This window comes from Hordeum vulgare, chromosome 7H (assembly GCF_904849725.1).
Source record: "Hordeum vulgare subsp. vulgare chromosome 7H, MorexV3_pseudomolecules_assembly, whole genome shotgun sequence".
NCBI classification, from domain to species: Eukaryota; Viridiplantae; Streptophyta; class Magnoliopsida; order Poales; family Poaceae; genus Hordeum; species Hordeum vulgare.
Window position 1 is genome coordinate 3,868,033 of NC_058524.1, and position 19,816 is coordinate 3,887,848.

At 42.5% G+C, this 19,816-nt stretch overlaps 2 protein-coding genes across 7 annotated transcripts; both read right to left on the minus strand.

Annotated features, from left to right (window-relative positions):
- Positions 1-2,176: 2,176 nt before the first annotated feature.
- On the minus strand, positions 2,177-8,931 carry LOC123410734 (putative disease resistance RPP13-like protein 1). Of its 5 annotated transcripts, none has more exons than XM_045103674.1 (6): positions 8,697-8,931; positions 8,050-8,550; positions 7,856-7,919; positions 7,391-7,475; positions 3,148-7,049; positions 2,177-2,949 (listed from the first exon to the last, which is right to left on the minus strand). In XM_045103674.1, the coding sequence occupies exon 5, from the start codon at positions 7,023-7,025 to the stop codon at positions 3,186-3,188; it is 3,840 nt and encodes a 1,279-aa protein (XP_044959609.1). In that variant the 5' UTR covers positions 7,026-7,049; positions 7,391-7,475; positions 7,856-7,919; positions 8,050-8,550; positions 8,697-8,931; the 3' UTR covers positions 2,177-2,949; positions 3,148-3,185. The 5 variants fall into 5 exon arrangements, with proteins under 5 accessions (XP_044959609.1, XP_044959607.1, XP_044959608.1 ...); XM_045103672.1 differs by having other exon boundaries at positions 2,177-3,010; XM_045103675.1 differs by lacking the exon at positions 2,177-2,949 and having other exon boundaries at positions 3,160-3,245; positions 3,344-7,049.
- Positions 8,932-16,249: 7,318 nt separating this feature from the next.
- Positions 16,250-18,887, minus strand: LOC123410473. 2 transcript variants are annotated; one of them, XM_045103420.1, is made up of 5 exons: positions 18,594-18,887; positions 17,938-18,146; positions 17,132-17,846; positions 16,939-17,039; positions 16,250-16,856 (listed from the first exon to the last, which is right to left on the minus strand). In XM_045103420.1, the coding sequence occupies exons 2-5, from the start codon at positions 18,057-18,059 to the stop codon at positions 16,631-16,633; spliced, it is 1,164 nt and encodes a 387-aa protein (XP_044959355.1). In that variant the 5' UTR covers positions 18,060-18,146; positions 18,594-18,887; the 3' UTR covers positions 16,250-16,630. The 2 variants fall into 2 exon arrangements, with proteins under 2 accessions (XP_044959355.1, XP_044959354.1); XM_045103419.1 differs by having other exon boundaries at positions 17,938-18,172.
- Between the last annotated feature and the right edge of the window lie 929 nt (positions 18,888-19,816).

Sequence of the window (19,816 nt, forward strand, 5' to 3'; positions counted from 1 at the left end):
CTGCGCCGGTAGTTCAAACTCAACAACGATGGTTGCCACCTCCTATGGGCTCGATCAAAATATACGTGGATGTTGGTGTTGGACGCTATTCAGGAACATTGGCAGCAGTATGTCACGATAGGGATGGTGGCTACCTGGGCTCTTCAGTTCTCGTCATTCCAGGTTTGTAAGATGCTTCATCGCCTGAAGCTATTGCCTGTAGGGAGGCCTTGTCCCTAGCACAGGATCTGGTTGTAAGCAAGGTGTCAATCACATTAATCAAGACACGGGAGGTAATTATGGAGGCATCATTAGAGAGATAAATGATTACAGTACAAGTTTTAGTTTGGTGTGTTTCCAATTTTGAGTCTAGAGCTTCGAATTGTGAAGCCCATCGATTAGCTAGGTTTGGCATTTCTCTTTTCCCTGGTAGACATTTGTGGTCGGGAGATCCTCATGATGTGAACTCCAGTTCTGTAAAACGGTTAGGAACCTTATAGAAAGTTCCCAATACTGATAATATTTCTAAATCCAGTTCTGCTTTTATCAGTTTCTTATTTATGCATTTCTTTATTTACTTTTTTTCCTATTTATGCATCTTTTTTATTTACTTTTTTCCTTTTTTGTTCTTTTTTTACCTGCTTCTTCTGCTTGGAAATATGAAATAATTTGTTATTTTTTTTTCTTCTTTTAAAACTTTCTTAACATTTTTTGAAATGTTCGTGTTTCCAAAATTCTTCAGGACTTTAAAAAATCTCAATTTAAAAATTAGTTTACAATTTCAATAAATATTCGTGTATCAAAAAATGTTCTCGTTTTCAAGTTTGTTCATAGTTTGATAATAAATTCATGTTTAATTTTCTTCAATAAATGTTCTGGTTTTCAAAATTTGTTCACATTTTAAAAATGTTCGTGTTTCCAAAATGTTCCATTTTTCAAATTTGTTCACATTTTAAAAATGTTCGTGTTTCCAAAATGTTCCATTTTTCAAATTTGTTCACAATTTCATAAAATATTTCGTGTTAAAAAAATGTTCAGGAAATTCAAAATTAGTTTTTGTTTTCAAAATTTGGTTACATTTTAAAAGAAATTAATGTTTCAAAAATGTTCTCGTTTGAAATTTGTTCACAGTTTCATAAAATTGTTAGTGTTTCAAAAAATGTTCAGGAATTTCAGAAAACGTTCTCGTCTTCAAAATTTATTCATATTATTAACAAATGTTCATGTTTAAAAAATGTTTGTATATTCAACATTTTTGTTTGCTGTTCCAAAAAATATTCACATGTTTCAAAGTTTGTTCGCAATTCCAACAATATTCCCATGTGTCAAAGTTTTTTTGCATTTTCCGAAAAGCATAAAATAAAAAAATTGTTTGCACTTTTTATTTTATTTTGTGTTTTCTACTTTATTGGTGCTGACTTCAGTATTTTTTGCTGTTTTCTATTTTTTAAATTGAAAAGTATTCGTGATCTCAGACAATATTCGAAAATTTCAAATAATGTTCGCGTTTCTTATAATTTGTTTGTTTATCAGGAAATGTTAGTTTTTAAGAAATTCTTCGCGTTTTTGGAAACTGTTTGGGATTTCTAAATTTTGTTCATGTTTTATTTTTAAATTGGCATATCAAAATTTCTTCACTTTTCCTAAAAATGCGGCATTTCAAAACTGCTTACAATTTTCAAGAAATGCTTTCCAAATCTCAACGCTGCGGTGTTTTCCTATAGAGTTTTTGAACCAAGATGTTTAGGGGCTGTTCGGCAATCCACCGGCTCCATGTAATTCAAGAATCTGAGGAGTGCCTATTGGCCAACTCCACAGTTTTGAACGGCAGCTCCACCCGCTCCTGGAGCGGAGTGGAAGGTTTCCGAACACGTCTTTAGTTGGTGCGGTTGTACTGTGCGGTTGCAGGATCGATTACTGGGGTGTGCTGTTGTTTTTCACCATTTTTTGTGTCGCGCGACAGGAAACAAAACAATGAGCGGATTGGTGGCCGTCCAGTCGACCCTGTGGGTCGAGCTCCTGTATGACGCAAACTGGGTCATATAGGAGGTCCCGGATTTCGTGCCTGGTCATGCAGAAAAAAACCTTAAAAGTGCATGTCATTGTGGGCTTTCCAGACGGTCCATACCAAAGCAAAATAAAACTTTATCAATTGAATTATCAGTTCCCTGACCCCAATTATAGCAGACAACTCTAATTAAAGAAGAGTCAAAAAAAGTATTATTTGATAGGATCAATCAATCAATATACAGAGCAATTTGCCAGCAAATTAAGTAATTAATAGATCGCTCCACTACATTTTTTGTTTATTTTTTGGTTGAAAAGCAACTTCTCCAGTAGATAATGGACCACTCATCCCAGCAGTCATTTTTTGGTTGAAAAGCAACTTCTCCAGTAGATAATGGACCACTCATCCCAGCAGTCGCTAGAAACAATACAGCTTGATACTCCCTCTGTCCCAAATTAGTTGTGATGTATCTAGAACTAAAATTACCTTTAGATACATCCATTTCTGCAACAACTAATTCTGGACGGAGAAGTGCAAACTAATCATCTTTCAGACTGTAACAAAGCGCCTTGGAGTTCGACTAACTCATCGGCGACATAGAAGAATTCGGACATACAAAACTTCAAAAGAATAAAAGCTAAGCAACATGATCTCAGTGGCTTGTTTGACTAGGACGATGTCTCCTCCCAACATCGATGAGTGGCTTGTTTATCCATAGCATTACCGCGTCAACTGTGTAGCTAATTGTTCCTTATAGCATTACCGCGTCAACTGTGTAGCTAATTGTTCCTTATAGCATTAACACATGCAATTACTTCTCAGCTGCCATCATCCATCACATTGCTGCCCAGCCAAGACACCATGTCCAGATTGTTCACTGATATCACCAGGAAAAGGGAGCACGCAAAATAATTGCATGTTGAACTTCTCAGTCCTGGAGGTTCTGCATTAACCCGGTTGAACTGCAAGATGAGACAGACTGAGGCACTTGAACTCGTCATAGGTGGCTGGAGCCTGGAGGTCCTGCCATTATTTGAAGTACACAATGGATGGAAATAAATAGAGTATTGAAAAGATAAATTTTTTAACGAAATGCACATGTATTAGAAAAGGCTATATATCTTTCCGGGTGCTAAGGTGTCTGATGGGAGCTAATTTACCTTTCCGTTTATTTGTAGGTCAGGATCTGAATCACACTTTATACAAATGTCTTCCAGCGGATATGCGCAATCTTTGGCCAACTTTCACCATCAGGTGCCTGGCAGCTCTCCATCAAGCGATCAGAACAAGCAATTATTTCTATGTGCTGGAGGGAGGATGGCAAATCTGGTAAAGATGATATGTTGTAGCACTCACAGATCATAAGATTCTGCAGAGTGGAGAAGCACTTCAGATTTGTTGGCAGGGAAATCATTTCACAATTACTGAATTCCAGTCTATTGACAGATGTGAAATTTGCGGATTCATCGAATGAAATGAATGGTTCCTCACATCCTTCAAGCGAGAGATGTGCTGGAACTGTGAAACCTTCAGCTGAGAGCATGTTGTTGAGTATTATAGGACTGCTGACAGCGAGTTTGTACCGGACTCGAAACTGTGAGGTACACTCAAGAGTGAGCTTCGGAACATCAATCAAACCCATTTCTTCAAGTTGCAGGAAACACAATCCCTCGAGCATACATAAATCTGGCAACCGATCCAGTGATAATTTTTTAACAGAGGTGAGACTACCAACAGACAGGCATGCCGTGCTTCTGCAATTCCATATGGAAATTTTATCCATGTGTGGCCAGTCAGTACAGAGGAAGTTACCTTCAAGCATGCACTTTTCTATCCAGAGGCTCTCAATGGATAATGGCAAGCATTCTGCTCCATGTGCCAACTCTAAAGAAGGGCAAGATCTCAATGTAAAATGTGCAAGAGAGGTAGCAGCTCGTAAGCCCCCTAATGACCTAAGACACCAGCAATCTGTGATGTTCAAGTGGCCAAGTTTTGCCAGATGTTTGAGGACCTCTTCTGAAGGAAGTTTAGTTAAATTAAAAATCTTTTCTAAGAACAAACTCCCCAGTGAAGCCAGGCCATCAAGGCAAACAGCTAATGCTTCATCTGTAATACTGCATGAAGAAAGATGAAGTTCATGAAGGCCTGATGGTGGAACCAATGGCAGCCCAATCCTCCGTTCATACATGAGTCTCATGCTTTGCTCATGACAGCATATCCATGCCTTGATGATATCCTCTTTTACCAAAACTCCATTTTTCGCTCTCTGTAGAGCACTTTCAAAGTTTTGAACATGTGACATATCAGCATGTGTGAATATCATCAGCTGCTTCAGAAATGAACATTCCGATAAGAGTACAGTGCTAATACCTGATCCTGAATCCACCTCCCACATCAAACCAAGTTGTGATGCCAAATGGTTGGTCCTTGTGCTATTCTCTCTCTGGTCATTATGTTCCAGCTCATCATGGGAAATAAATATGAGCAGTGGGCAGCGCTGCACTTTTAACACCTTAAGGCCTAGTGGAAGACAAGGTAATGTGTTCAGGTTTGACAAACCCTGGAGGAGAAGTGAAGTGCAATTCACAAACAGCTCAGTATTGGATGGTAAGATTTGTAATTTTCTGCAACCAAAAAATCTCAAATAATTCAAATTCTCAAAATACGAACCATCAATTAACCAGCCTGGATATTTCCAAGATTCGTAACCCTCAATTGAAAGGGCCGAAATTTGAGGCGGTGGGGTCAGGCCTTCTAGAATCTCCAAATGTAAGCTATCCTCTGCAGTCGTGTTATTTCCGAGATTCCAGCCAAGGTGCAAGCTGTCAAGATGACTTTTCTGATATAGCTTCGATTCTATGGCTTGATCCTTTCCAGTGACATTCTCAAGATGTTCGACACTTAAGTGGCCACGAATCTCGTTCATGTCCCTCAGCTGTTCCAACTCAAATCCCTTTTTCTTCTGCACAGAAAATTTATCCAATTGTTGAAGCAAAGTTAGCTTGCCAATGTTAGGAATCTGAGGCAGTGCCAACTCATCCCGTTCAAGATGCCGTAACTTCCTTAAATTGCAGATGTTTTCAGGCAAACTCTTCACACTGTCATTTAACAGAAGTGACTGCAAGTGGTAAAGAGTACACAGTGATCTTGGCAATTCAGAAATCAGTGTCCCGATGATGTTCAAATACCGAAGATGCTTCAACTCACCAACAGATTCTGGCAACTGACTGCTACTGTATGATGACAAATATAGTACGCGTAACTTCTTCAAATTCTGTAGTATCTGATTAAAAAGGTCACTAACATCATCTACTAGGGGGTCTATGCAGATAATAGTGCGTAAATGATGTAGCTTGCAAATACTTTGCTTGTGCTGTGTCATACTTTCAACACGAACAGATAGATGTCGAACAGTGGATGGTATTTCTGTCACCTTATCATCTTCCAATCTGAAGTAGTCTTCTTTGGAGAGTGATTCTGCCAGATCATGAAGGAGATCATGCATAACGTAGTACGTGTCAGTGTATTTCTCATCAACTGGTTGAAAGAACGAAACAGAGATCATTTCATGGAAACAATCCCTCCCAACAACTTCTACTCTCTTGTTTTGGTTGCATGAATCAACAAGGCCCTCTGCCATCCAAAGATGAACCAAATCATCAATGACATACTTGTGGCCTTTCGGAAACAAGCTGCAATATAAAAAGCATCTCTGCAGACATGGATCTAATTTCTCATAACTCCACAACAGAGCTCTCATGGGATCGCTTAGTTTGTCAATCTTCATAGTTAGAGCATCCTTCCATGCAGTGATATCTGTTTTCCCTTTCAACTGCGAACCCATAACTTTTGCCGCCAAAGGAGATTGTCCAAGCCGTTTAGCAATCTTCTTTGAAAACTCTTCCAACTTTTCACGCAACTGCGGATTTCTGATTTCTGGTCCAGAGAATGCATGATGTTTGAAGAGTGCCAAGAACTGAGCATCATCCATCTTCTCTAGAGGACACACTTCACAGCAAAGAGTAGCTGGAAATGTATCCCGTCGAGAAGTTACCAAAACTTTGCTTCCCGTCTGTCTGGAAACTAGAGGGGCTAACAGTTGGTCCCATTCCCTTTCACTGCCAAGTTCAAACCAAACGTCATCCAGCACAAGCAGGAATTTCCCTGATTCTTGCAGTATGTCTGTCAACTTGCACTGCAGAGTATCAAGGTTATCAATGCGTGGGCATTCCCCCTTAGAGGCAGACTCGATGATCTCCCGTGTATGACGGCGGACATCGAGTTTACGTGAGATGCTTACCCACATTGTCACATCAAAATATTCTTTTACCCTCTTGTCATTGTAAACAAGCTGAGCCAAGGTGGACTTTCCCATGCCTCCAACTCCAACAATGGCCAAACCCGAGTACATAGTTGTACTAGACTCGGTAGTAGCAGTTACCTTGGTAAGACACTCTATTATATGATCGCGATCCTTGTCACGACCAATCACTTTCATAGGTGGTAGCGATGTGATCTCAGGAACAACATCTGATGGTATGGCGGGTCTCTCTGCGTTATGACCAGCAGGTAAACAGAGAAGCTGATGGAAGTCCTTGGCTTTCGCGAGGGTGGCCTTCAGTTCCTTAAGATGGCGAACTAGCTTTCTGTTCTCTGAACTCAGATTGGACAGCCTGCTTGATGCAGAACGCAGAGGCTTCATAAAAGTGTTGCTGATGGAGGAACCATTGGCCGGCATGGAATCCTTACCCTTTGCTTTGTGCTTGAGGATGTTGTACTCATGCTCGTCTAGCAAGTCTTCAGCCAGGTAGAAGCTTTCTTTGAGTTCCTGAAGCCATTTGTCCAACTTGGGCCTGTGGTTTCCCTTGTCTGCTGCTTCAATCACTAGTTCAAACTGTGGCATGATAGTGGTCTCCAGTTCATGGATCTCACGCGCCATGTTCACTCCAAGGTACGTTGAAGCATTAGCATGGAGCTTCTTCAAGACCGGCAACGCAGCCAATCTTAAGGCAGCTATAGCTAAGGCCACTTCTGCCATCGGACTGTAGGTGAGGCTACTAGGCTGAAAGCGAGTTTATAGAAGAAAATAAGAAAACAAACTCGATCCATATAAAGATACAAAATGATGAAACACATTGTATGGAGATGAACAAGTACAATGAAAAATAGGAGCAAAAGCTATAAAGACAATTTTCCTCTCTTTCCTTGATTTTTTTAGGTGTGGAATGTCGTGAATAAATCGAAAGGTGAGCACTGGAAGGACGCAGTGATGGATGAAAAACATGTTGAGTGGGAAATGAGGAGATAAATTTGTCAACTTTAATGGAGATACGAAATCTACTGGCAGATCCGTAGGCAATGTAAAAAAAACCAAGAATACTACTTTTGAGTGTGGGAAATTACCAGAATAAATGATAGATGACCAATGAGAGTGCTTCACATCAGAGGCAGTAGAAACAACCAATGAATACAGCAGTTGATAGAAAACCTGTTGGAGTAGGAAATCACGGGTTAAATTAGCCGGTTGCAGCAACAGAGAAAATAAACAGAACCCTACATCCAGATTTGCAGAGGAAAACAGAGGAGCATAGTGGTGATCGTACACAGATGAAGGAGTGAGAAACAGAGCGCTGAGGCAAGGTTGCAGGAGAAGCAGATAGTAGGAGCTAATAATGAGAGGAGGCTAAAATCCCCAAACAGCAGGTCAAACAAGGCAATAGCAGATCTGATCCGGCTACTTGCCCTTTTTAAAAAGGTTAGCTGACTGTACTTACTAATAAACTAACCAGTAACCAATGTGGACAGACACAGCTCACTGATCGATAATTAGAGAAGCATCACAAATTAGAATCACGTTCTTATCCTTACCATGGTGGTGGTCTGGCGAACATGGTCATAGACCATTGCTGGCCCTCACAATCCTTGTCATAATCTGCAGGGAAATCATCACAAAATAGAATAGCAAATAGGTAAGATATTTCCTTCAATTGCATCCTCATGGTGGTGGTCTGGTGGAATAACCCCAGAAGCATCACGAGTTAGAATCCCGTTCTTCTCCTTACCATGCGTGAAAAAGTGGAGAACTATCCTCATGGTGGTGGTCTGGTCTCTGGTGGACATGGTGCTTGCCCATCGAAATATTTTTTTCTCACCATCACCATGCTGGCCCTCGTGCTTTCCACAAACCACCCTCACAGATCTGAATGCTATGTCCAAGAATAAAATATACTCCATAGGAAATAATCAAAAAATAGAATTGCAAATAGGTAACGGATTTCCTTTGATTACATTCACATATTACATAGTGAAAATTATTAGGAAGAGATGTTGTACAGTCTAATAACTTTCGAATTACTGTAGAAGTGTAGATGCAGAATTCTTCTACGTCTTGCACTGGTGTATATCACCGATATAACAACCATAACTGAAAAGAATGTGCATACACACATGTGTTGATTCATATGGCAGACAGTCTTGGCCTTTCCAAAAAATTGGCGCCCTTCAAGGATATAACAAGAAACACTATTGTGTACTGAGGTCCAGTAAGAACAAGACTGAGCATACTGCATACACAGACATGGAAAGCAGCAGAGATGGAAATTAAATGAATGATGATCAGGATCAGCAGGCAATTCAGACTCAGAACTAGATTACTGCTGTGCAACAACTCAGATCCACGTTGAAGGATGCGCAAGGAAAAAATGCGCACCTTGTTCGCTGTGGGGAACAGCTCGGCTCACGCGGTGGCCCTACGCCCCAGGCTCAGATGGTGGCCTCCACGACCACCCGCAGCCGCCGGAGGCCACCCAGCATGAGCGCCGGCGAGGACTGCATCCCGACCACCACCGTCGTCGAATGGGGGCGGTGATGGCCTGGCGGCGCGGGCTCAGAACGCAGGCAGAGGTCGGTGGAGCCGCACAAGAGAGAGGGCCGCTAGGGCCCAGTGGATTGGATGGCCCGACCGTGTTGTGTCCCTTCGTATTTTCAGAAAAAAGTTTATCTATTTTTCTTAAAAAAAAAAAGGCAATGTACCTCTCTCTCCTCTCCTCTCTTTTTTTTTTTTTGAGATATCATTTCCCCTCTCCCTGGTGCATTTTGTCGAGCACCTGTGTGCATTCTTGTATCACAGACATGATCGATACAAGACAGATCAAAAATGTATTTCACGAAGGGCGTGGAGGGGTTGGAATGGTGCAGCGGAGCGGCAACTCTAGGGCACATTCGTGTTGGGTTGGATTGAGAAGGAGGCCGCAAGAAAGGCAGTAATTATGGTTCGAATGGATGATCTGTTTCTTCTTCCGACTAATGACTTCAAAATATTTTCTCTTTCTTTTTTTGGACTTCACTAACGTCCAAACACTACTAGGAGACAGCTTATATACATGATTTTAACAGTAGTGCGGTTTTATGAAGACACGCTACTATTAAGTAGTAGTAGCGCGACGTATCTACCGGGGCTACAGGTATCTAAGTAGCAGTAGCGCGGCATGTCACGACTGCGCTAGTGCTAAGTTGTCCCATCGCCAACGACGGGGGCTACCTGTAGCAGTAATGGTGATGAATAGGCAACGCTACTACTAATTACTTAGCAGTAGCGCTGCATGCTGCCAGCGCTACTGCTACGACTCTTAGCAGTAGCGCCCTTCCCCAACAAGCGCTACGGCTAGGTCATACATTTGTCTTCTTCCACCCGCCCCTCACTCCTCACTCTCTTCTCTCGAACCAGTTCTATCTCCCTCGCACCATTTGCTGCTCCCGCATCCCGATGGCCCTTCCTGTCCCGGCCCTCCCCATGCGACGGCCCTCCCCACGTGGCGGCCCTCCCCGTCTCGACACTCCCACGCAGCCTCCCCACGTGGTGGCCCTCCCCGTCCCGGCACTCCCACGCAGCCTCCCCACGTGGCTTCCCTCCCCATCTCGACACTCCCACGCAGCCTCCCCACGTGGTGGCCCTCCCCGTCCCGGCACTCCCACGCAGCCTCCCCACGTGGCGGCCCTCCCCGTCTCGACACTCCCATGCAGCCTCCCCACGTGGTGGCCCTCCCCGTCCCGGCACTCCCACGCAGCCTCCCCACGCGGCGGCCCTCCCCATCCCGTCCCTCCCCACACAACCCTCCCCATCCCAACCATGCATGCAGCGGTAGCTCTCCCTCCCTCCTCTCTCCCACTCCCCCCTTCTCCCTCCCCCCTCTGTTTTTTGCACTGCTAGATAAGATGAATGGATGGATGAATTGATGCATTTAGATGGTTATGAATTGGTGCATTTAGATGTTACCAATGGATGGATTTAGATGGTTAGATGGATAGATGTATGCATTTAGATGAATGTGTGCATTTAGATGAATGTGTGCATTTACATGGATCGATGTTTAGATGGAAGGATGGATATAAGTACTTGATCATGATAATATTGCTATGGAAATTTTTTGTATCATTTGTTGGTGCCACTTGTATCATTTTGCAGAGAGCACCTCCTAGTGCCTATGTTTTACCGGAATGTTGATTCATTATGTTCCGGCAAATTTTAGGCGCTCGATATGTCCTATTTTAGCAATGACAATTTTTTATGCAATGTTATTTGACTTATGATTTGGGTGACTTCTGGTCTATTGGAGCTCCTCGTGTAACTTTCAGTATGTTTTTGATGGAGGAATACCGACTGTTGTCGTGGGGTTTTCTTCCTCTTCTTCTCTTCTTGCGATATATACCTCGGTACAATGCGCAAGGAGAGAAGAAGAGGTGCCACTAGTAGAAAACAGGGCTTTGGTCCTGGCCTGATAAGAGCATTAGTCCCGGTCGACTTACGAACCGGGACTAATGCGTGCATCAGTCCCGGTTCGAGCAGCCAGCACGTCGGTCGGGCCTCGACGGGCACCAGTCCCGGTTCTTCTAGAACCTTTAGTCCTGGTTCCAGCCACCAACTAGGACTAAAGGGCCTAGCTCCTGGCGCAACCCCTTTAGTCTCGATTCGTGTCCGGAACCATGACTAAATGGCTATCTTCAGTCCCGGTTCTAGACACCAACCGGGACTAAAAGATTGCCTATATATATGCTCGTCCCTGCTCGCTCACTCTCATTTTTGGCTGGCCAACGTGTGCAGGTGTGTGCTACTCTGTTCTCACCTCCTATGCACATGAGGTGTTTGATGAAATGGCCGAGCCACACTTAAGCTTTCTTTCCTTTCCAAGCTCGACCTCCAAGCTTCATTTCCCCCAAGATTTGTCTAGATTTGGCGGTGCACCAACTATCCAATTGTTCTAAAAAGGTTAGTAACTTCATCCTCATCTCTCACTACTAGTTTAGCTCATTTCAAATGCTCTAGAAGTAGTGTGGTTTGCGGGTTTTAGTGGAGGAGTGTATGTGTGAGTTTATTTGATTTAAATGCACAATTTGATCTGTATGTTGTTTATATAATTAATTATATAATGCATGCAGATGAACCGACAATGGATGTACGGTGACCGATGCACCTCCGACTACATTGACGGCCTACATAATTTTCTCGAAATGGCTGAGGCAAACAAGCAGAATGGTTTTATGTATTGTCCATGTACTGTCTGTGGGAATACAAAGGATTACTCTTCCTCGAAAACCCTTCACTTGCACCTGCTTGAGAAGGGTTTCATGCCACACTATAATGTTTGGACCAAGCACGGAGAAAGAGGGGTTTTGATGGAAGACAATTAAGAAGAAGAGGATGATGAGAACTATCCGGATCCTATGTTCCCTGAATACGGTGATACTGCAATGGGGGAAGCTCAAGATCAAGAGGCACCAGATGTGTCCGCTAATGATGATCTTTGCCGGGTCATTGTTGATGCACAGAGAGAATGCAAAAATGAAAGGGGGAAGTTGAAGATCGATCGCATGTTAGAGGATCACAAAAAAGGGTTGTACCCAAATTCCGAAGATGGCAACACAAAGCTTAGTACCACACTGAAATTGCTGCAATGGAAGGCAGAGAATGGTATATGTGACAACAGATTTCAGAAGCTACCAAAAATAATGAAGAACAAGCTTCCAAAGGATAATGAATTGCCTGACAGTACGTACGAAGCAAAGAAGGTTCTTTGCCCTCTAGGATTAGACGTGCAGAAGATACATGCATGCCCTAATGACTGCATCCTCTACCACAGTGAGGAGTACGAGAATTTGAATACATGCCTGATATGCGGTGCATTAGGATATAAGATCATACGAGATGACCCTGATGATGTTGAGGGCCAACGCCCCAGGAAGAGGGTACCTCCCAAGGTGATGTGGTATGCTCCTATAATACCACGACTGAAACGTCTGTTTAGAAACAAAGAGCATGTCAAGTTGTTGCGATAACACGAAGAAGACCGTAAGAAAGGAGGGATGTTGAGAGTACCCGGTGACGGGTTGTTGTGGAGAAAAATCGAGAGAAAGTGGGGGGACTTTGCAGGTGAGGCAGGGAACGTATGGTTTTGTTTAAGTGTGGATGACATTAATCCTTTTGGGGAGCAGAACAACAATCATAGCACTTGACATGTAACTCTATGCATCTATAACCTTCCTCCTTGGATGTGCATGAAGCGGAAGTTCATTATGATGTCGATGCTCATCGAATACCTTAAGCAACCTGGCAACTACATTTATGTGTACCTAAGTTCATTAGTTGAATAAATTTTACAGTCGTGGGATAAAAAAAGATGTACGTGTTTGGGATGAGCACAAACAGCAGGAGTTTGACCTACGAGCGTTGCTGTTTGTAACCATCAATGATTGGCCTGCTCTTAGTAACCTTTCAGGACAGACAAACAAGGGATACCACACATGCATGCACTATTTAGATGAGGCTAAAAGTATATATTTGTATAAATGTAAGAATAATGTGTACCTGGGACATCGTCGATTTCTTTCGAGCAAGAATCACTTAAGAAAGAAAGGCAAGAATTTCAAAGGTGAGACAGATCACCGGAAGAAGTCTGTCCTCCATACAGGTGATGTTATATTTGATATGGTCAATGATTTACAAGTAGTCTTTGAAAAGGGTCCTGACAGATAATCTGTTCCGAATGACGCCGAGGGACACACACCCAAGGATTTTTGGACCTACCTTATTGGACAGACCTAGAGGCCTGCTCTGCAATCGACGTGATACACGTGAAGAAGAATATTTGCCTGAACTTGCTAGATTTCTTGGGAGTGTATGGGAAGACAAAATATACACCGGAGACACGGGAGAACCATCAACGTATGAATGAAAAAGATGGCATGCATCAAAGCAGTATCAAGGTCCTGTCAGCTATGCTCTTACCAAAGCAGAGAAGGAAATATTTTTTAAATGTCTGCTCAGTATCAAGGTCCCATCTGGCTACTCATTGAATATAAAGGAAATAATAAATATGGCATCGAAAAAATTCCAGAACCTGAAGTCTCATGACTGCCACATGATTATGACGTAACTGCTTCCGGTTGCATTGAGGGGGCTTCTACAAGAAAATGTTCGATTAGCTATTGTGAAGCTATGTGCATTCTCAATTCAATTTCTTAGAAGGTAATCGATCCAGAAATCCTACCAAGGTTACAAAATTATTTGGTTCAATGTCTTGTCAGTTTCGAGTTGGTGTTCCCACCAGCCCTCTTCAATATTATGACGCACGTCCTAGTTCACCTAGTCAACGAGATTGCCATTCTGGATCCTGTATTTCTACACAATATGTTCCCCTTCAAGAGGTTCATGGGAGTGTTAAAGAAATATGTCTGTAATCGTGCTAGGCCGAAAGGAAGCATCTCCATGGGCCACAAAACAAAGGAGGCCATTGCATTTTGTGTTGACTTTATTCCTGACATTGAGCCGATTGATGTCCCTCAATCGCGGTATGAGGGGAGACTGAATGGAAAAGGCACGCAAGGACCAAACTCAATAATCTGTAGGGACGGGCATTCTTGGGCGCAAGCACACTACACAGTTCTACAGAATTCTATCTTGGTGACCCTGTATATCAATGAACACAAGAATATTCTACGCTCCAAACACTCGGAGCAGTCTGACGAATGGATTACACTGAACACATCAGGACTTTCGGCGGTTGGTTGCAAACACATCTCATGGGTAACAACATTGTTGAAGATGACCTGTACTTGTTGGCCAGGACACCATCTTTGACTATATTAACTTTCAAAGGGTACGTGATGAATGGAAATACATTTTACACGATCGCCCAAGATAAAAAGGGCACCAACCAAAATAGTGGCGTCTGCTTTGATGCAACAAACACCAATAGGCCAAAGGACATCATATATCATGGTTACATAGAGGAGATATGTGAACTTGACTATGGGAAAAATTTCAAGGTCCCTTTGCTTCGGTGCAAAAGAGTCAATCTGAAAGGAGGTGGGGTAAAGGAAGACCCGCAGTACGGAATGACAACAGTGGGTCTCAACAATCTTGGATACACAGATGAACTATTCATCCAAGCCAATCATGTGGCGCATGTTTTCTATGTGAAGGACATGTCTACCAAACCGAAAAAAAGAAAAGATAAGGAAGCGAATGCATTATACGATGAGACAAAGCGCCACATAGTTATTTCAGGAAAAAGAAACATCGTGGGAGTGGAGGACAAGACACACATGTGACAAGATTATGAAAAGTTTAATGAAATTCCTCCCTTCAAAGTGAAGGTTGACCCAATCATCATGTTAAACAGTGAAGATTATCCATGGTCACGACGCAATAAGCAATAAGATCATCCAAGCTTTGATCCTACAATATCACTATTGTTACATGTCAAAAAATGAAATCCCTTGTAACCCTCTCAACTTTTTAGCACACGCTATGTGGGTGAAATTTTGATACCATGCTAAGTTTCAACCTTTTCAGATTTCATTTGTAGTGTTTTTCAATTTCAGGGTTATTTAGCTCAAAACAAAATCATTAAATGCATGAAAAATAAAAAATGAAGCCAGAAAAGGGTTGAAAATTGATCACGTGGCTTTGAATGGTGCATAAAAAAACATACTAAAAATAATAGCAAATTTTTTTTTCATAAAGTTAAAGCAAAAAGTAACATACAAGAAAACGCCCGTCTACTAGGCAACGACGGTCTGCATACGACTAGAAACGCATTTACACATGGGCCAGCAGATGCAGCCCCATGTAGCAAGTAGGCCCAACAGGGCAGATATAAAATTTAGGCATTTACTGCCTGCTTTAGAGAGGAGCTCGGGATGATAGCCGCAGCGGGGCTTATAAACCGCTGCGAGCGGCCTTCGCCCGACGAGGTGGGACTAAATTTCCACCCCGCCTTGACTGTGCCAGCACCAACCCTTTAGTCCCGGTTGGTGGCAACAACCGAGACTAAAGGTGGATTTTTGCCAGCGCAAATGACGGGAAATCAAGCCTTTAGTCCCGGTCGGAGCCTCCAACCGGGACTAAAGGTGAAATTTCGCCGGCCAAAAGGACGGGATCCCAATCCTTTAGTCTCGGTTCGTGGCTTCAACCGGGACTAAATGGTCCTTTAGTTCCGGTTGTGGCCACCAACCGGGACTAAAGGGTTGGGGTATATAATCTCAGCGGCCCTCCCTCGCCAATCTTCCTCTCCACTCCGGCGACGTTGAACCTACGCACGATGCCACTAGGCTGCTGGATCCGAGGACATCACCGCCGTCTCCAGTCCCCAACCCCGACGCTGTCGTCGTCGCTCCTCTCGTCTCTAACCCCTACGTCTTTGTTGCCGCTCCTGTCGTCTCTTACCCCGACGCCACCGTCGCCGCTCCTCCCCTGACCCCGCCACTCGACTCCGCCGCCTCCTCCCACAGTGAGCCTTTACTCATTTCAATTTTGATGTCATACATCACGTACAGGATCTGATCCTACTGTAAATCAGAGTCACAATTTTTCATACCCTTGAAAACAGAATGAGCTCAAGTTTGTCGATCACCATAAAGATTTCCTGTTTTTGTGATGAGTATTCTATCATCGGAACAATTGTGACTCTTTTTTTCCAGTACACTGACAATTGCTAATAGGTGAAATGTACATCCGTGGAAACTAGTACAAACTAATCCAACTGGAACGTTTGTAGGTATCATCTCAGTAGACACATCATTCAGTTTCTTATCTTACAGATGAAAGAATAAAAGCAATTGACCACAAGAACTGCCATTAGGAAAAAAAGAACCATGTCTTGTCAGCTCCCTCGGTTTGGCTTGGAAACTACAGTAAAAATTAATCTACACGAAACTACTGGAAAACAGAGTCACATGCACCTCAAATTTGCTGATCACCATAAGTAAAGATTCCCTGCATTTGAGATGAGTGCTATATCATCGGAACAATTGTTCATACACTGACAATTACTCTAATAGGTGAAATGTATATCCAGGGAACTAGTAACTACAAATTATTCATGCTGGAACTAGTAACTCAGTATACACAACGTTTGTAGGCATCATCTCAGTAGACACATCATTCGCTTTTTTTTTAGAAAAGTAGGATTGCCCCCGGCCTCTGCATTTGGTGAGCCACCGCCTCCCCCCTCTCTGTTCGCCCCCTCGTCGCGCGCACGCGGGTGCATGCCACCTCACTGCTCATCTACCATATTAATTCACGTCTTGTCTGTTCTTCTTGTATACACTCGTGTTGTATTAACTCGATAAAACCTTTTGCTATTATCATACGAAGATGCTTTTTCTGAGCCCAAGCCACCGGATCTGGCCGGGTGATGGCTCTTCTTCAGCATACTCTGGCTCTTCTTCAGCATACTCTGGCTTTTCTTCCTCGTGCTCGTACTCTGACTCTTCTGTAGAATACTCTAGGTTTGGGACTTGCTCATAATATAATACGCACTGGTACCTTTCCCATTTTGCAGGGTGCGTGCAAAAACTATCTTTATCAAAACTGCAAAAGAAAGCCATGTTTATTATTGTAGCTACTTCAATATACGGTTGACATGCTGGAAACAAGATTGATTGAAACTTACATGTTAACTTTAAATTCATGTGTGCAGGAAAGGCGGCACAGGAAGTCCGCTAAATGCTCATCAAAGTACCACCATATGGCAATATCTACCTCTTGTATGGTCTGTGGAAAATTTACAATTAAATTCCAGATAGCACCATGACATAATAACACAGGAAAATGAAGAAAAATCCTCAAATAACTAGTGACCATACCAGATTTTGTTTAGGATGTGAAAGGAAATTCCGGCAAAAAGTAAACCATGACCATTCATTCTCATAATATGCAGCCCCCCTCGGTGGCCATAGCCGCCAGTTATAGAGGTATACCGGATTGAAGTCACGATCACATTCAGCGATCCAACCCCAGGTATACGGAGATTGTAGAACGGGGTCCATTGAATCATCGTGTTGAAACTTGATGTATCTATGCACTTCCAATATAAGTCCTTGTCGACTGGAGGATGACATCATACAAGGGTGATTTCTGATGAACGCCTTGAATGTTTGAGATGACTCAGCACCCCATGGCATTTCCCTCATAGTTTTCAGCAAATGGGCAACATAAGCTATCTTTTCTTGTGAAGAATCCAGTTTCATCATGCACACCTTTTCAAGTACTTTACCCAAAGCTTTAATGTCATCCTTATATCCACTAGGGGTGAAATCCACAGCCAGCGCATTTACATAGGGATCAATCATGTAAGCATCTGCCGGTGGTAAGTATATGATATTCTCACATTCAAACTTACCAGTAAAACACTTGTTCCCCGTGTGACACAAGGATACCATTTCAAACAGCTTTTGAAATGTCTGTCTACCTAGCTTACTTAACATACATGATGATCCCTTTGTCTCAAGCCATTCACTTTTGGACGGCAGTTCATTCATTCGGTCCAGAAAAGGCATATAGCCATATTGAAGATAGGGCCTGCACAATACTTATTTAAATATATTGTAGTCCAACTATATATGATTCTCCAACATATATAACAGCTATGTGCAGTCATGTATCTACTTACTTTTCAGGGCCACCACCATGAATCGCATGGAATGTTGTAATTGTAGAAGTGGGAACATCACCTTCAAGTGATTCTTCCAATAGCAATATACTTTGTTTAACCTCATCGCAACTATGAGCCATGAACTTGAATAGAAAATAGTTGTCTTGCCTTGATATATAGCTGATTCTACAGTAGATTCACAAGTTGCTTGACCGGATATAAGTTGCCTACCAATGCGAACGAACAAATGAAACTACATATAACACAAATAAATAACTACATAAATAAATAAATAGAAGGTCAACGGATATGTATGAACAAACCAAAGTAAAGTGAACAACTGAAGGCCCAATCGGAAAGAACCGAGAAGTTGCAATGAAATAAAAGTAAAAAATGTCAAACAGGCAAGTAGATAGTGAAGACCATGAAACATGCGTAACTTGTTCTAGATCTGTTGATCCCATGGCCACATCAAAGACGATACAACTCGGAGCTCGGTGGAGAAATTAAGGGGAAACTAACTAGCTAGCTAGACTAGAAGAGTTGTGGGCTTGTGGTGGCAAAAAGTTTGACATGTTCCTGCAGCTAGCTCTGCTCATCCATACTACATACTAATTAACCGCGGCGAAATCTATCAGCCCACACACAAAACTGATCAAGTGACCATGAAGTACCTGGGAAGAAGAAGGCGCGTCAGAGTCAACGAGCTCCTTGTCGTCCGCTCCGACCAGTTCCCACGGCGACCCCGACCAGGGCAGGCTTTCTTCCCTTTCTCTGAGCAAAGAAGAATCCTCCCATTTTTTTTTATCCGAGAGAGAAGTGATTCCAGGCTCTTCTTCAACTTTTCCTTATGCTGTAAATCAGTAATTCCAAAGAACAAAAAATGGAGGAAAGAGGTCCACGATTGGTGTGTAAATTAATATACCAATGAGCGGCCATCTGCTACGGGGGCCATGAAAGCTGCAGCTTAATTGCCGCGAGTTTACTAATAACCAGTAAAGTTGATCTGGTATGTATTTCGCGTTGGAGACCTTATCCAATCCAAGATTGCTTACGAGTCGACGTGTGGACAAAAGATATACAATTGCAACGCGTTGAAATTCGACAACCCAGTTGTTCTTTGTCTCCATCATGAAATCCGTTAAAGATAGAAACCATTGACCAACGCTCATTCTACGTACCTGAATTGTACGTGCCTGAATTTCCGTACCTGAATTTACAAAAGACAATTTACATTAAATGTTTGAAAAACGTTAATCAAGCATTTGAAGAATGTTAAATGTGTGTAGAAAACATAGTTTCATTTATACGAAAAATGTATTAATTGAAAAGGTTAACCATGTATTTACATTCTGTAATCAAGCTTTAGAGAAATATTAATCAAGCATTTTTTTTATTGCCATTAAAGATGTACAATGTGTACTTGGATTATTTTAACCATGATTAAAGATGTTCAAATTGTTCAGGCATTGTAGCTTTACTGTGCGGTTACGTTGCCATTCTCTCACATATTCGTTAGCCTAGCTCACATGCTTAGTGTTGGGCAAAGTCTAGTGTTTCAGTTCAGTCGGTTGCAGAAACACTAGTCTCGCAACAATTAAGCTCCCGCGGTTCCGGAGTGGCCAAAATGGCCTTATATAGGGGGACTAGTGTTGAACGATCTTGACTTGACTGATTTTATATGACACTTGAATGTTTGTGGTGGTTGCTTTATATAATATAAATCGGGGAAAAACCCTTTTTGTCTGTCTTCAAGACACGCGTGTGGGTTATACTATACTCACACGCTGCTCTGCTTAACACAGACAGTACGAGTAGCTTTATACAAACAGGACTACCTATGTTGCAGAATACTAACTCCATACAAACAGAATCTACATGCACCACGGTGATCACA

Excerpts from the sequence above, each read along its gene's own strand:
- LOC123410473 (XM_045103420.1), bottom strand. The coding sequence starts at position 18,059 with ATGGCTCATAGTTGCGATGAGGTTAAACAAAGTATATTGCTATTGGAA. Across the intron at positions 17,847-17,937 it reads CATGGTGGTGGCCCTGAAAA|GCCCTATCTTCAATATGGCT; the intron begins GTAAGTAGATAC and ends AGTATTGTGCAG. Across the intron at positions 16,857-16,938 it reads CATGAATTTAAAGTTAACAT|TTTTGATAAAGATAGTTTTT; the intron begins GTAAGTTTCAAT and ends TTTCTTTTGCAG.
- LOC123410734 (XM_045103674.1), bottom strand. The coding sequence starts at position 7,025 with ATGGCAGAAGTGGCCTTAGCTATAGCTGCCTTAAGATTGGCTGCGTTG.